This window comes from Suricata suricatta, chromosome 2 (genome assembly GCF_006229205.1).
Source record: "Suricata suricatta isolate VVHF042 chromosome 2, meerkat_22Aug2017_6uvM2_HiC, whole genome shotgun sequence".
Classification (NCBI taxonomy): domain Eukaryota; kingdom Metazoa; phylum Chordata; class Mammalia; order Carnivora; family Herpestidae; genus Suricata; species Suricata suricatta.
In genome coordinates, this window is record NC_043701.1 from 104,818,756 (window position 1) to 104,836,089 (window position 17,334).

The 17,334-nt window shown below is 45.5% G+C and overlaps 1 protein-coding gene across 1 annotated transcript in view; it reads right to left on the reverse strand.

The window, feature by feature from the left end:
- Nucleotides 1-2,065: 2,065 nt before the first annotated feature.
- Nucleotides 2,066-17,334, reverse strand: part of TTC13 (tetratricopeptide repeat domain 13) — a 71,254-nt gene continuing 55,985 nt past the window's right edge. Inside the window, exons 13-18 of the mRNA XM_029919349.1 lie at nt 11,413-11,519; nt 9,166-9,301; nt 7,654-7,733; nt 4,608-4,686; nt 4,413-4,492; nt 2,066-2,817 (exon numbers count right to left, since the gene is read on the reverse strand). Coding sequence (XP_029775209.1) covers nt 2,703-2,817; nt 4,413-4,492; nt 4,608-4,686; nt 7,654-7,733; nt 9,166-9,301; nt 11,413-11,519 — 597 coding nt within the window. The 3' untranslated portion in view covers nt 2,066-2,702. The remainder of the gene's footprint in view (nt 2,818-4,412; nt 4,493-4,607; nt 4,687-7,653; nt 7,734-9,165; nt 9,302-11,412; nt 11,520-17,334) is intronic.

The window sequence follows — 17,334 nt, forward strand, 5'->3', positions numbered from 1 at the left end:
CTGCAGGCGGGACAGAAGAGCTGCCCTGATAATGGACTGTGTTGGGCCTCAAGGAAAAGAGCAGGATCCCGGGTGACATTTGCAGACTAACCCATGGTCCCCTCTGACACATTTCAAATTCCCTAGTGGGTAAAGGGACTCTTAAGACCAACAACTAGTAGGCAGATGAGTTACCTGGAGGATCTCTATTGGCAACAGCCATCACATGCACACGATTAGACTGACCAGCAGGGCTGTGTTGTGAACACAGCCTCTCCCTCGCATCTGACCTGGGCAGAGATGACCTCAATCATGAGATTTCCAGTTCTTCACCACGGAGGCGGAGGGAGACGAGGCTGAGGGTATCACCCACCTATCACGAAGGGCTTAACTTTATGCCATGAAAGCCAAAGGGTTAGTGTAGCTAACAAGACAAAAACGAAACACAGATAAAACAAACATAGCAGTCTTGTTTCCTCAGACTAGTCAAAAGGTTTTGATATGAAATTTTACGGATAAAAGCGAACCAAATTCTGATTTTTAAGAAAGGGATTTATGTTCTACAAAAAAGCTTTAAACAGAATAAGTTGTATGATGAAACTCTGGTTGATATTTATGTATAATTTTTCAATTTAATAGAAGAGGTGAGAACTTGAAGTATCACGATATAAAAACGCATTCCAAATTCTTGTGACAGGAGTCCGCAAAGATGGTACCAGCGGTCAGTACCTTCTTGATGACCAAACAAAAATTGCATGTAACACAGTTCGGACCATGGTCAACTTGGCCCGAGTGTTCTGGGACTCGGGGCAGGAGATGGAATGTTTTCCCAAAACTTCTGGAAATCACAGAAGTTAGGTCAATACTTCTGAGGATGTGATAATCACCTTACTTGAAGGAGGAGAGACCGGGCTACTGAAATAAACATGGAAAGGGAGGCGTGTGGAGTTGGCAAACCAGGTTTCAAGAAAAATATCTTCCGGTTCTGGGGGTCAGACATACTGTTGTATTTTAGAAAAGCCAGCTAATTTATTTGGACCATTTCCCTCAACTGAAAAACAGGTATCTCAGAATTCAAAATCTTAAAGAGCTGGTAATAAAGTGAAGAAAAGTCTTTGACAAAAGTGAAGAATTCTGGCTTTGAGAAAATAAGCAAAAGGGGGAGAAAGGTGAAAAGCCTACACATTTCCACTTTGTTTAACCCCTGCCGCTGCCATCCTGCCGTGCAGTCCCACACAGCTTCCCTGAAGGACCACTTTGGTGGTTTCAAAGTCTGCAGGTACATCAGTTTGCTCCAACAGCACGAAGCTGAGTGTACAGAGGAACAGAACAAACACACGGGCCTTGGCGTGGTGCCCTGTGACATATTTCTCGGAGTCTTGGGAAGAGCCCACGGATGGAATCTTTGGTCCCGGAGACCAATGTGGGGCAGGGCAGGCCCTGGGCTCAGTGAGGACCGCAGCTTCACCGGCTCGATGTCTTGGGAGAGTCATCCCCCCCCCCAGAGCCTCACATCCCTTCCCTCCGGAATGAGAGCAGACCCTTGCCCTCTGGGAGCATGATGCTGGCGTCAGGAGAGAACTGACCCGCGGACGTCAAATCTGTTCACGAGATGGTGTGTGCCTGCCGACGCAGGCCCTTACTCCCTCCCCTTCTGGCAGCCACCAGATGAGACAAGGACGGGAGCCCCACTCAGTGGCTGTTGTGAACCTGTGTCAGTGTGTGGACCGGCGTGTGTCCGTCGGACACGTCACCTTGATCAAACGGCTGTGTTCTACCGAGCCGGGCACATAACTGCTTGTGTCCAGCATCACCAAAGTCGAGTCCCGATGCCCAAGGCTCTGGCATGCTACCCCTTACTTGACACTTCAAGACAAGGAGGAAATAGCAGGAAGCAGCGAACAGCTTCTGACCCGGGAATGGCAACCATCTAATCAACCCACGTTCCTCAGTGTCGTTTACCCCGTCTTGGGGAAAAAAAAAAAAATCAGTCATTTCCTGAATGTTCTCACACCTGAAAGTGAAACTAGTTCACAGAATAAAAACATACATAATCCAGTGTCAAAACCGGTGATTTGTGGAAACCACCCCGCGTTTATTTTTTCCAACACAGAGAAAAAAAAAACGAAACAAAACATGGTTCCATAATCCAGTGTTTGGGCCACTGGCAAACACGGTCCGCATCATTCACAACAGCCGCCTCCGGCTGGGAGCGCCGTGGCACACGGCGACGGCCCACAACGTCCCCTCTCCAGGTAAACCGGGGTCGCACGCCTGAAGGTCATGTGAGGGGAAAATAAGATGTCCTATCACGATGTGCACATGGAGGTCTTTGAAAAATACCCAAATCTCTAGAAGGAAGGGAAACACTCCTGATCTGTGGTTGGTTTTGTTCCTTTCAGTGACTGATTTTTGGTTTTGGAAGTAAACATTTTTGCCGTAAGGAAGGAGCTATTGATGTTGTGAGTGGAAGCCAGCGAGGCCACTGGCCACCGACACACTCTCCTGCCCTGACGTGGAGCTTTCTTCCCCAAAACACCGTCTTCTGTGATTTTCGTTATGGTTCAAAAAAGTAAAGAAAATGATTTCAAGTATTTCAATTCCTATCAAAAATTGGTATCAAAAGTAATAAAGGACCTAGTTTCTTTATAATTCCATGTTTTAAAAAATAACTTAGGAAGCAAGAGGTCCGGCCCTTTACTTGTATAAATACCACAGCGCAGCTAGAGTTTCTTAAGACAACGTGGAGAGGAGTCAGTGTTTAGCACCTCGATCATTGATCTTAACGTTGGGAACGTCTCTGACACAGATGGGAGACTCTTATAAGAAGGTGAAATACTGCAAAAGAGAAACACAAAAAAGGAATATGAAAATTAACACAATTTGACCAAAAATGGCAAAGCTTATATTTACTCCTATAATATTCTTTCCAACAACCGCGTGTGTGTAACGTCAGAGGAGCTGTGAACAGAATGGATGGATCTGTTTATTTTTTTACATTTATTTATTATTGAGAAACAGAGCAGGAATGGGGGAGGGGCAGAGAGAGGGAGACATGGAATCTGAAGCAGGCTCCGGGCTCCGAGCTGTCAGCACAGAGCCTGACGTGGGGCCCGAACCCACAAACTGCGAGATCATGACCTGAGTTGAAGTTGGTCGCTCAACCAACTGGGCCCCCCTGGCGCCCCATGGATGGTTCTAGAGCAGTGAGCTGGAATACCCGTTGGCTCCCATCATGAGCTGCCTGCAAAGTTTAACCAGGGTGCCCAGGAAGGAAAATTAAACTCTGACATGCATGTGACTGTGACGCACACGTGTCCCGTCAGGGTGCGTGCTAGACTTGAATCAGGGGCACAGGGCCCAGGCTGGCCTTGCTCCTTATTGGCAAGGATGCTTCCTTCAGCCCCTGGTCCTTTCAGTAGCAACCGGATGGTCTCCTTAACTCAGAGTCACCCTGAGCACAGGAGGAGATCATGAATGCCAAGGGCACCGCACATGGGAGGCAGCTTTTTATTCATTCCTTAAATAACTGTTGGAGGGTTAACACTGTGAAACCATGGAAGAGACAGAAGCCAGATCTTTGACCTCATGGTCCTCTTACTAAAACACATGGGAACTAGTAATCCTGAGGCGAGAATAGGCCGGAGCGAGGTGGGACGGTCAGCACACGAGTGCACTACAGACATGGATTTCTCTGAAACAGAGCACAAATTACCCAGCAATTTTTAGAACAGCTACTATGTCTAAAAGATGGGAAAGGCAAAATTGGAGGTGGTCACGTTGTAAAAAAGACAGAGAAGGAGCAAGAATGAATTAAGGTCAAATAGTGAGATGTGCTCCTTCTTCATTAACTACTCAAGCACCTAGGAGTTTCATTTCACCCCAAATTTCCAGGAAATAGGAACTGGGAAAGGTGGGAGTGTGCGGGATTCCTCATGGGAGCCGCTGGGAACGATGTCCAGTTAGGATTCACGAGTATTTACTATTGTCACCTACGTTAGAAAGGAGCGCCACCTTCTCAGAATCTAAATGCAGTAGAAATGTGGCTGAACAGGCAAAGTGCTCCCACTCAGAGGAAGTCTGGAATGGGTCTAGCTCACAGTCTTCAAATTCCCTCCTGAATACCGAACCTAGGCCTTTGGGATGAGGGGTAAATTAGCCAAGAGAGTAGGGCACCTGCTTATATAAAGAAGACGTTTGTAACTTTTCTTTCACAAGCCAGCTTCCTTGCTTCTTACTCATTATCTGTTTTTTATCTGCAGACTCCCCTTTCAGGTCTTACTTGACCCCCGGCAGCGTGGATTACATTACATGCAGAGCGAGAACTCACGAACCGGAGCACACCTCCAGGCTCACGCAGCTCCAAACGGAGACGGAAGTCCCCACCCCGCCCTTCTGAGGTAACATCCTCTCGCTGACCCCCAAGTAGTTACCTTTTCAGGTTCATCCAGCTTTTGGCTATTTTGCTAAAGGCTTCTGACCCAGGTGCTGTCATAGCTTCAAAGTCAACTAACTGAAAAAGAAGGACGTTGAGGAACGGCATTAATATGGGGGGAGGGCCATACCACAAAAATCCAACGACGGGAATTTAAACATAGCCGACCACCTGCCTGCCAGCTTCAACGCACCTTCCCTTTGGGAATTTTTCCTGCTACTTCTTTTCCACTTGCCATCAACGCTCCCACGATCACGGAGTAAGCTATGACACTATGTGAATAAAGAACAGTCACCAGTCAGTCCTAGTCCACAAACAGGTATTGTGTGAAAGCTCACCATGGATTTTCCACCATGAAGGATGAAATTTTATCTTAGAATTCTTTAGAAATTAAACTTAAAAATATTTTGTCTTAGGGGCGCCTGGGTTGGGCTCTGTGCTGAAAGCGTGGAGCCTGCTTCACATTCTCTCTCTCCCTCTCTCTGCCCCTCCCCTGCTCATTCTCTGTTTCTCTCTCAGAAATAAGTAAATAAACTTAAAAGAATTAAAAAAATTTTTTCTCTTAAAAATATTTACTAATTTACTCTAATAAAAATATGTACAGATTCAGAATTTTAAGGGTAAATGTGACCCAGATGTGTTTTTTCTATGTTTGTTTATTTCTGACACAGAGAGAGAGAGCACAAAAGGGAGAGGGGCAGAGAGAGGGAGACAGAGAATCTCAAGCAGGCTCCGCACTGTTGGCAAAGAGCTTGATGCAGGGCTCGAACCCATGAACTGTGTGATCGTGACCTGATCCAAAATCAAGAGTCGAACGCCCAACTGACTTGAGCCACCCAGGTGCCCCCAGAATATTCTTTTTCTGAGGAAAAAGTGTTTATTTTAATTAGCAGTTTTCTTTTTACCTGGCTTTTCTATTCTTAAGAAATGATGAATTAGGAGATGTGCCTGCTTCTATTTCTAGCAACTGCACGAGGCGTGGCTTTTAAAGTGCATGTCTACAATGTACTTTGTAATATAAACATATTAATCTTACTGTTTCAGCATTAAAACCTCTGGCCCCCAAAGAAGAACAGCAGAACACATTGTCCGATCATGCTAATAGCCTGCTTGGATAGCTGATGCACTTCCTTCCTGGCACGTAACAGCCTCACTCTTGCTTCTGACACACTTAGCACACACCGAGCACGTGTGCCCTGTGCCAAGATGACCAGGACGAGGCTCCTGCCTCCGAGAGCAAGCAGCCTGGCTGGGGAGGCAGACAGCCTGAGAGCTGCAGAGAAAGCCTCCATTTGCAGAGACTGAAGCCCAGGGGCCACGCCCGGGGGGGACCCTGTGGAGGCCAAGGGCATGCACGCAGACTGCATCTTCAAGGCCGGGGCGGGGCAAGGGGGGCAGAGAAGGAAGGGCAAGGGCTGGCGCGGAGGGAGAGCATGGCATGGGCGTGAGCCTGTGAGGTGTGGCGGGGAGGCGCTCTGGACGGGGCAGCGGGAGGGCCCTCAAGAAGCTCAACAGGGCAGGAAAAGGGCAGAGCAGATAAAGCAGAGCGGTGAGGAGGCCACGGCAAACCAGGACTGGATGAATCAATCGCTGTGCATGACCCCCAGTTTGCACCTGAGCCGAGAGGTGTAAGGAACTGGGGCAGAGATGCTGAATCACTATTGTTCACCTGAAACCAGTGTAACACTGTAGGTTGACTGTACTGGAATTAAAAAAAAAGAAGAAGAAGAACTGGGGCAGAGAAGGGAAGGATAAAAGGCTGGAAGCAGGGCGACTAGCCAGAAAGGGACAGGTGATGAGAGTCAGAACCGTGGCGTAGTTGCGCACAGGGAAGACAGACCCAACGGGATTAGGGACGGAACACACATAGGTTCAGAGGGCAAGAGTGCAGCTGACGACAGCCGATGTTACCCCCTTCCTGTATGTCGCCCCTTCCTGTGTCCCCATGAGCCACCAGAGCTGCTGGGAGGACAAAAGGGAAACTCCAGGTATCTACACGGAGCCTGTACAAGTGGTGGATAAAAGCGGGCAGGCGTGGGGATGCCTGGGGGGCTCAGTCCGTTCAGTGTCCAATTTCCGCTCAGGTCATACTCTCACAGTTCGTGGGTTCGAGCCCCACATCAAGCTCTGTGCTGACAGTGTGGAGCTGCTTCAGATTCTGTGTGTCCTCCTCTCTCTCTGCCCCTCCCCCATTCATGCTCTGTCTCTGTCTCTGTCTCTCTCTCTCTCAAAATAAACATTTTAAAAAAAAGGGGGTGGGCATGGGCACACCACACATTCAGTGCACACACTAATAACATATGCTGAGGTCACAATATTTATGCTCCTGGTTTGTTTCCCTGCCTTCTCAACACAACAAAACTAATTTCCACGTTGAGGAAAGCTTTACTTTTAAAGTATCAAAGACAAGAACATTCAAGTATAGTATTTTAGCCAACAATCTGAAGTTCAAGTATGTGCCTACAACAGCACATGCCCTATCATGGTCTACTGCACACAGAGTGAACAGGAAACTCTGTAGACTCATCCCTCGTTTTAATGACACTGAAGAGCTCCTGATGGGTTCGTAAGTAGTACGAATTTGTTTACAGTAATCAAAGTAGTATGGAATGGCTGGTGGTCCAAAGCATAAAACTGATGGACAAAAATAGGGAGAAAGGGGGGAAGAAGGAAGGGTAACAGTCTGGGCAAATATCAGACGTTAAAATACAGTGAGTACAATGAATGCACATAGTAGGTCTTCAGTACATGTGTGTTGAATGAATGAATCTCTAACCTGTGAAACTTTTTTTTTAAAAGATATTTTAAAGTTCATTTATTTTGAGAGAGAGTAAGAGAGAATGAGCAGGGGAGGGGCAGAAAGAGAGGCAGAGAGAGAATCCCAAGCAGGCTCCACACTGTCAGTGCAGAGCCCCATGCAGGGCTCGAACTCATGAACAATGAGATCATGACCTGAGCTGAAATCAACAGTCAGATGCTAAACCAACTGAGCCCCCTAGGCATCCCCCTAACCTGTCAAACTTAAGCACACTATCTTAGAACAATCCTTCATAATTCTTTTGATGATGTGGCAGGTGGAGGAGATAATATCTGGGTGGATTTTGGAAAAAACAAAAGTAAATTTCTTGCCATTGCTTGGGGTACTTTTGTGCCACAAGCAGTACAAGCAAAAAAGAATATGTTTCTCAATATAAAAACTTTTATTTAAAAGAACTTTTAAATTATAGGGTATCACTCACCTGGACCCTCGAGAAAGTGGCATTAAATTATAAAAGTAATAAACTAAGGATAAGATTAAGTTACAAACAGCATCAGCCTCCTAGAAAAAAAAAAAGACATGCTCATGAATTTAAATATTAGATTATAAACTAGTTTTCACGAGGCAACAAGACATCAGAATCATTTACATGAAGGAAAGAATTATTTCATGCCTCTCCTCCAGCAGCCTACTTTCACATTCTTGGATACTTCATACTCTTCGCTACCACGTTTTCCTTTTTTTTTTTTTTACTCTTCGTTACCATTTTTTCCTTTTTTTTTTAAATGTTTTAAAGTTTATTTATTTATTTTGAGAGATGTGTGTGTGAGAACAGGGGAGGGGCAGGAAGAGGGACAGAAGCCCAAGCAGGGTCTGCGATGTCCGTGTGGAGCCTGACATAGGGCTCGAGTTCATGAACCATGAGATCGTGACCTACGCCAAACCAAGAGTCGGCGCTTAGCTGCCCAAGCCACCCAGGCGCCCCAACCAAGTTTCCCTCGTGAGAGGGGGTGTACACAGGTTGGTTTAAAGCAATAGTTACTGGGCCATTTTTAAAACTGAAACTTTTTGGGGCAACTGGGTAACTCAGTCAGTTGAGCGTCCGACTTCGGCCCAGGTCATGATCTCACAGTTCGTGGGTTCGAGGTTCATGTTGGGCTCTGTGCTCACAGCTAGCTCAGAGCCTGGAACCTGTCTTCCAATTCTGTATCTCCCTCTTTCTCTGACCCTCCCCAGCTTGCGCTGTCTCTCTCTGTCTCTCTCAAAAAAAAAAAAAAAAAAACCACATAAAACTGAAACTTTTTCTGATAAACATAAAAATCTCAGCCTCTTTAAGTGTTACTTGAAATGTGAAAATACATATTAAGATGAAAACAAAACAAAGTGCTTATTAAAACCGAAGATGGTTTCCCAAGATTTCGATAAGCACACCCTCTGAGCCAAGATTTAGGTGATAAATACACTTAATTACGTTAAAACCCGGAGGCTTAATTGTAGGTATGAACTGATTAAATGCACGAGAAATGATCGGACTTCCCGAGGACCATGGGCATCCACTCCAGAATGCAAATCCACTCCATAATACTCCAGCACAGTGCAGCTGCTGTCACCAAGGGGACAGGCCACATCCTGCGTCCACAGAGACCCCTCGAGTCAGGGTGGGACCAGGAGGGAAGAGGTCACAGACCAGGGAAGCCCCACTGAGTGCCACGTGGGCCACTGTCCCTGTGGAGCAACTTGTTCACGTCAAGCTTGAGAAAGTCCAGACGTAGAGTAACTATATAAATGTATCCGTGCCCTTCCCCAGTTCCTATCATTATTAAACACCGGAACTGTTTCTGTAAGAATATTAGAAAGAAGAATTTTATAGGTCGTCAGTGAAAACAGAGCTCAAGCACAATGTGCAGAATACCAGCGAAAGGACAGAGGCTTTAAAAATGTTGCAAAGGAATCGTAGGACACATGGATAAAATGGAAAAAAACAAAAACCTACCCCAAATTCTGATGAAAGGATGAGTACTTTTCCTTTTGCTGTTAGATCTTTATAAAGTGCATCTATTTCGGCATGATATAATTGTGTTCTTTCTTCTGTGGTTTGTGTTTCCACAGAAAACAGTATGTTGCCAACCCTAAAAATACGGCAATGTGTGTCAGAGGCACGTATTATATATACAATTCAAAGAACCAAACACAGCAAGTAAAAAAAAAAAAGGAAGGAACCCGTATGCCGATGTGGCACAAGACATATCAGAGTGTATCCTACCTGTCCAACTACAGACAGACTGAGGCACGTTCCGGAAGCATGGATGTGTTCATAAAATACAATGTTTTGTTCAATCTAACCATGTGCACATATCATATGAGCTTAAGCTAATACATAAGTAAACCTCACATACAGGAAAAATGAGTGTATAGTAAATGTTTTCTCAGACAGCCACCCTATTATGACTGACGATCAGGGGCCAGAACTGTGTGTAGAAGTTCAAGGACTCACAGTGTCTTTCCGAGCTTTCACTGCACGCCCCGCTGCTCAGCAGGTGCTCCGGAGGATAGAAATTTGACGCAACAGCCATTTATTATATAAATAAACAGTTCTTAGATTTTGTACAGAGAACGCAGCACAGCTGCTGCATTTGCTGGGAAAAGGACAGAGCCCTGAGGCCATGAATTATTTTAAGACCATATGCAGGGTGATCACATAATTCATCAGGGTTCAAAAGAGGGAGATTAGGTCTAATTTAGAATACATGGAAGAAAACAAGAAACGTTTCATGGAGGAAGGGGCCTGAATTTGAAAATCAGGATGGGAGCGAGAGAGGCTCAGCAGGGGGGTGGGGGGATGGGAGGTGACCGTAGCCCGGCTGAGTCAGACACCACAGGATGGAGCAGGAAAAGTTGCTGAAGGCAACATTACGAAAGGCAGCTCCCACAGGGCAGGGGAGCTGGTCTCGGCATCCACAGGCAGTGGAGGGTCTGCATGGGGGACAGAGAAATCAGTCTTGAGTCTACTTGAGGAGTTGGAGCCCAGAGTGAGAGGTAACAAATGTGCTAAAACTACTGAGGAAAGAGGCCACATTTCGGTGGGGGGACCTTACGTGCTCTTCCACACAGTCATCCCACTGCTGCCTGGAGGTGTCGTCTGAGGAGGCCACTATCTCACGAGTGGGGGGAAAGGCAGGAGAGTGATCCTTACATTAATGCAAACCCTGGAATTCCTTCTGGGGAGGGGAGTGTGCTATTATTGGGAAACAGCTTTGGTAAGTGGTTTGGGGTAGATCGAGACTCAAGGACATGGACAAGTCACAAAACCTGGAACTTGCTCACGAAGGCCTGTGTAGGTTTTGACCCAGAACCTGACAAAGAGGCTGCAATGCTTTGAGAGGAAAAGCAGGTGAGAAGCAGGAGCCCAAGACGCAGAGGGGTTGAGGGAAGGCAGGTGCCAGCCCCACAGCTGAGCCGGCAGAGACCACGCCACATGTCTTGATGCGGAAGTCACGGAGCCTTGTAGGCTGAGCAGCTAAGGGGTGTGTGCTGTGGGGGAGGGGGGCACAGGGCAGGGGGGGGCACCCAAAATTCAAGGGATATGGAGGCTCGTACGTGACGTGACGCTTGGAGTTCAGGTATAAGACTGGTTAATGACAATGGTCACTGCAGTGCTATTTATAAAGTGAAAAATGAGAAATACTCTAAACAGTCAGGAACAGAAAATTAGTAAGAGAAACTCAAAAAGATCATTAAAATGGAATCCTACGCAGTCATTACAAATGCTTGTAAGAATATGAGAAAATGTTCATGATAAGATAGGAGTAGAAAAGAAACAGGTTCTAAAACAATGTGAAGCATAATCTCAGTTTTTTAAAGAAAACAACCTAATGATCAAAAGTCTTATAATGGCCTTCTGTCTGCCAATCTCTCATCTTTCTTCATTTTATTACGAAGCGTGTTGCCCACAAGGAACTTTAAGAACCCAGAAGAATGCTTTCCACAAACCACATTAGACATTACACTTAGTATCTAGAAAGCTGTTAGATCCTGCACAGTCAGAACATCCACTGGCGTAATACTCTAAAAGTCATGTTAACAAAGTAACTGGTTACAGCCACACACTGGACCTTGATCATTTTCATCAAGGATAAAGCACAAGTCTGGTAGGTTGGACCTCCCGTGTGGCAGTGTCAGGAGCACACGCACTTTCTGACACCTGCCGGCCTTTATACCCACAGCGAGGAAGCATACGTACTTGTCTCCTGTGATCGTGATGGTGAATCCATCGTACTCCTTCCCTTGATCTTTGAGGCTGGGAACTTTTGTGTTCACAGTGAACCCATCCTTCGTTTTAGTATTAAACTGCTTTCAGGGAAAACAAATTCACGTTACTAGGGTATCTCATTGTACCCACCAACTGGTGTTCTGTAGCGCTGACTCTGACTTCCATGTTTTTTTTTCAAGTTTATTTATTTACTTATTTGAGAGAGAGAGAGAGGGCACAAGCAGGGGAAGGGCAGAAAGAGAAGGAGACAGAATCCCAAGCAGGCTCTGCACTGACAGTGCAGATGTAGGGCTCGAACTTATGAGCTGGGAGATTACAACCTGAGCTGAAACCAAGAGTTGGACACTATACCGACTAGCCACCTAGGCACCCCCCGATTTCCATGTTTTTAAAAAAGGTCACAGAAGTTCCTGATGCAAGAGACGGTGACCACACACACCTCTACAGTGACCAACGACGCCTCTGCCAGTCCTCACGGCCCTACACAAAGCCCAGGCCAAGTTGCACTGTCTGGGATCCCCAGGAGAGATTTTGCCATTAGTCCAGAAAATTCCTCCCCAGACTCAGTTATTTAGTGTTGCCAACTTTTTTTTGTTGGGGACTGATAGGGAACCAAGGATGAAATAAGAGGAGGGTGTGCTTCACATAAGCCACTCCTGGAGGAAAGGCTGTCTAAAATGGGCAGACCCAGCAGGTGGTCACTAATGATCCAGGAAAGGACCGTGGACAAACAGACACGAGGCACAGGTGATTGGAGCCAGCACTGGGAAGAAGAACAGGAATTCTTCATGAAGAAAGGGCTTTTGTTTATTTTTAAGTTTATTTATTTTGAGAAAGAGACAGTGTGTGTGCACTGGAGTGGGGCGGGGCAGAGAGAGGGGGAGGGCGAGAATCCCAAGCAGGCATCACGGTCTGTGCAGAGCTGGGTGTGGGGCTGGATCCCACAGGTGGTGAGATCATGACCGGAGCCAAAATCAAGAGTCAGACGCTTAACCAACTGAGCCACCCAGGTGCCCCAAGAAAGGGCTTTTAGGGGAAGAAATGTGCTAACACCCACCAATTGTCATCTGATGCTCACAACACACCAGAAGTATGTTTTCTGGCATGGTCTCGATCCTACAGAGGAGGACACCCCCGGAAGGGGAGGTCCCGGCAGGAGTTCCTGGGCCAGAGTGGCAGGGTGGGAACGTGCCACCTTCGGTCAGCTTATTTGCTGATAAGCTGAGGTATTCAGTTGACCTTGAACAATGTGACGGGCAGCTGACTGATGCACAAAGGTCGGAAGAATGCACACTCTGCATGCTGTATGTATCTTATACTGTGTTCTTATAATAAAGTACGCTAAAGAAAAGAACACGTGATTAAGAAAATCCCAAGGAAGATACAGCTAGAGCACAGTACTTCATTTAAAGATAAAAATCCACATACGTGGTCTCATGCAGTTCAAGCCCCCGTTGCTCAGGGCCAGCGGTACTTTAACTTGGCTTGTCACTGAAAGTAGACTTCAGTGGACACTGTCATGGGATCACGTCACGCCAATCACTGTGGAACCAAAGGGCTTTTATATTCTTCTATGCGTGCCCTTAAAAATACCACTATGCCCGCAGCCCCGGGTGAAAGCGGGGTGGCCAGGGCCACTGCGGAATGGTCACATCCAGACCGCAGCCGGACGGGCAGGGCCCTCACACCGGGAGGCTGGCAGCGGGGGGGCGAGGCCTGGCCCCTCGGCTGCACCGAGTAGCCATAGCCTTGGAGTCCACTCTGTGTTTCTTTTTAAACAGAGACACACATAATGTTAAAATCCTCCTAAGCTGATCTGGTATTCTTCCCAAAAGAGTAACTTTAAAAGCTTCATGTACCAACAAGAAAGAGGAAGATTAAAAACTAAGACGTGGGCCAGTTTTCATTCCCTACAGGACGTTCTGGCGGCCCTCAGTGGAGCGGGTCTGCCCTCTGGGGGGCATCTGGGGAATTTATGGGAGAGGCTGGTGGCTACAGCGTGGTGTTGGTGCAGAGGCCACCGCTGGAACTTGAGGGGGGGTGGGCCCAGGACACTAGATGTCCTGCAGTGCAGGGGACAGTCACACGGCACGCAATTTCACATAGATGACAAACCTGTGTATAGTTTAATGATTACTGTGGCACCTGGGTGGCTCGTCAGTTAGCGTGTGACTTTGGCTCAGGTCAGCATCTCATGGTCTATGAGTTTGAGCCCCGAATTGGGCTCTGTGCTGACAGCTCAGGGCCTGGGGCCTGCTTCCGATTCTGTGTCTCCCTCTCTCTCTGCACCTCCCCAACTCCTGCATGTGTGCACACTCTCTCTCTCAAAAATAAACGTTTAGGTGCCTGGGTGGCTCAGTCAGTTAAGCATCCGTCTTCAGCTCAGGTCATGATCTCACAGTTTGTGATTTCCAGCCCTGCATGGGGCTCTGTGCTGATGGCTCAAAGCCTGGAGCCTGCTTCAGAATCTGCGTCTCCTTTTCTCTCTGCCCTTCCCCTGCTCATTCTCTGCCTCTCTCTTTCTCTGAAATAAACAAAAAAAAATTTTTTCTAAGTAAACATTAAGACATTTTTAAATAATAATTTAATAATTACTTGGGCCTAGAACCAGACTCCATTTCACACTTAGACACTGAATATTCATTACATAGTTTTAATCCACACTTAATTTTCCATGAATGCAAACAGCATATCCAACTGAGGACAGAGGGTATAAGGCACTGTTGGGAAGTTTACCATCTCAGAAAAACTATGTCAGCAGCAATACCATAGGTCACGATAACCGGAGTTAGCAAACAACACTGATGCGGGACTGCGTTCATACCTGCCACGTTCATCACAACTTTACCTGCACGTGTAAGCCAACGGCTACTTCTTTCTGATTCCTGTGAAGTCATGCCTGAATTTGACATCCTAAAATACACGCTATTCTATTACAAATGGTCTCCCTTTACACCTCCTTTGTGGCGCTCTGCTGACCTTTTAAAGAATTTTTTGCGTAGGTGTGATATACTCTCTATGAATCACTTGAATGCAGTGAAGAAGGCGTTTGAACATGGTTACTGGTTACTAAGTTAATATCAGAGTAGCTTGTTTTCTTTTTAAGATTATTTTGAGAGAGAGAGAGAGACAGACAGAGAGAGAGGGAGAGGATCTGAAGCAGGCTCTAAGCTATCAGCAAGGACAGAGCCTGACGTGGGGCTCAACCCCACAAACCCTGAGGTCATGACCTGAGATGACATCAAGAGCCACCCAGGCACCCCGATACCAGGGTAGCTTGGAGAGGGTAGGGAACCATTGCCTCAGTTCATCAGACACTTGCAATAACCCCTGAAATTAGGTCTGGCCCAGAATCATTGCTCTTAGCAGACAAGAGCCTGGGACTTAGCGGAAGAGGTGAACGTGGACCCTGGTGTACAGAGTATTAGCTCGCTGCTTTGTTCATGACCTGGTCCTTCCTGCTCGTTCCTTAGAAATGGATAAGGTCAGAGGGCACCTGCATGGCTCAGTCAGGTGAGCGTCTGACTTCAGCTCGGGTTGTGATATCACGGTGTGTGGGTTTGAGCCCCATGTTGGGCTCTGTGCTGTCAGGGTGGAGCCTGCTTCAAATCCCCTCTCACTGCCCCTCCCCGGTCACACGCTCTCTCTCAAAGATAAATGAACATTAAAAAGAAAAAAACAAAGAAAGAAACACAGGGGCGCCTGCGTGGCTTAGTCAGTAAAGCATCAGACTTGATTTCTGCTCAGGTCATGATCTCACAGTTCCTGAGTTCAAGCCCAGCTTGGTGCAGAGCCTGCTTGGGATTCTCTCCCTCCCTCTCTCTTCCCCTCCCCCACTCACTCACTCACTCTCAAAATATCTTAATAAACTTAAAAAAAAGAAATAGATAAGTTCTGGTCCTTCATATCAATTTCTTAAATTTTATCCGATGTACATCAAACTTCTCTACTATAGCTACAAGGAGTTTTAAAGTTCGATCCATTAATTGAAAAAAACATCCATCTTCTGTTCCAAATTTTTGAGTAGTTATATTCTAGGGTAGAGAATGTGTTCATAAAATTGTAACTTCTTGATAGATTATACTTTTAAACAATGATTTTTGTCCCCCTATGTATACTTCATCTTGAATTACGATGTTGAATTACAATGCTCTGATAGTGACATTGCTACACTCACATTATCTTTTCATTAGCATCTGCCTGGTATGCCTTTCTCCCCGTAAACAGCACAGAGCTGGATTTTAAAAACCCAGTCCGAAATCCTCAGACTTTCACTAAGGGGATCGTGTTGACCTGTCACTGCCATCACACACGTCTCCTCCCCCACCCTACTTTCTACCCCCTCTTTGTCTAAGCTTTGAGATGAACTGACTTTGTTTTCTTTATGCCGTTTCCCTTCACTCTACAGGCTTAGAAGACAATACATCGCATCTCTGTTGTTTCAATGTTTGCCTTTAAATGTTTAGTATGGATATTTAAACATGTATTTTTCTGTCAATATCATGGGTCAGTCAGTGATTAAATTTCTCACTGAAAACAACAAGCCTTAGTAACAGTTTTACTCCCATTCTCTACTTTCTTTAATCTCTAGTACTGACAGTATCCAGTATTTTAATTTCAGATATACATATTTTTAAACAGCAGGTGTTAACAATTCATTTCATTGGTTTATTTGTTTGCCACACTATCTTGCATCTCATATTTTCTTCTTTCTGGGGCTTATTTTATGAGAGTACATATGCCCTTCAATCATTTTGACAAAGAAAATCTATGCTTGATAGAATTCCTAAATAACTGTATGTTTGAAACAGGTTTTATTTTAGCCCCACACTTGAACACTGGTAGAGTAGGTTCAAATAAATTTCCCTTTGTTGTCTTCTAGAATCCACTACTGCTGGAAAAAAGTCGGGCATCAGTGAAATTCTCCTTCTTTAGTTTTTTGTTTGTTTCTTTACTGGAAGCTTAAAGATGTTCTTTTTACTCTTTGTGTATTAAAATATATATAACATAAAATTTGCCACTTTAACCACTTGTGAATGTATAGATCAATTGCATTAAGAATATTCAAACCTCATCAAGATAAATAGCTTCTGCACAGCGAAGGAAACAATCAGCAAAACTAAAAGGCAACCTACGGCATGGGCAAAGATATTTGCAAATGAAATATCCACTAAAGGGCTAGTATCCAAAATCTATAAAGAGCTTATCAAACTCAACACCCAAAAAACAATCTAGTGAAGAAACGGGCAAAAGATATGAATGGACACTTTCCCAAAGACATCCAGATAGCTAACAGGCACTGAAAAAATGCTCAATATCACCACTCATCAGGGAAATACAAATCAAAACCACAGGGAGACACCACCACACACCTGTCAGAACAGCTAAAATTTACGACTCAGGCAACAGCAGATGTTGGCAAGGATGTGGAGAAAGAGGAACACTTTTGCACTGCTGGTAGGATTGCAAACTGGTACAGCCACTCAGAAAACAGCACAGAGGTTCCTCATAAAATTAAAAATAGAACTACCCTACAACCCAGCCACTGCACTACTAGTAGAATATTACTTTGTGATCAAAAAGAATGAGATCATGCCATTTACAACAATGTGAATGGAACTGGAGTGTATTACACTAAGTGAAATAGGTAAGTCAGAGAAAGACAAATATATGACGTCACTCATATGTGGAATTTAAGATAAACATAAGGGAAGGGAAGCAAAAATAATATAAAAACAGAGAGGGAGGTTTCTAAATATAGAGAATAAACTGAGGGTTGCTGGAGGGGTGTTGGGTAGGGATGAGCTAAGTGGGTGATGGGCATTAAGGAGGGCACTTGTGATAAGCACTGGATGTTATATGTAAGTGATAAATCACTAAATTCTATTCCTG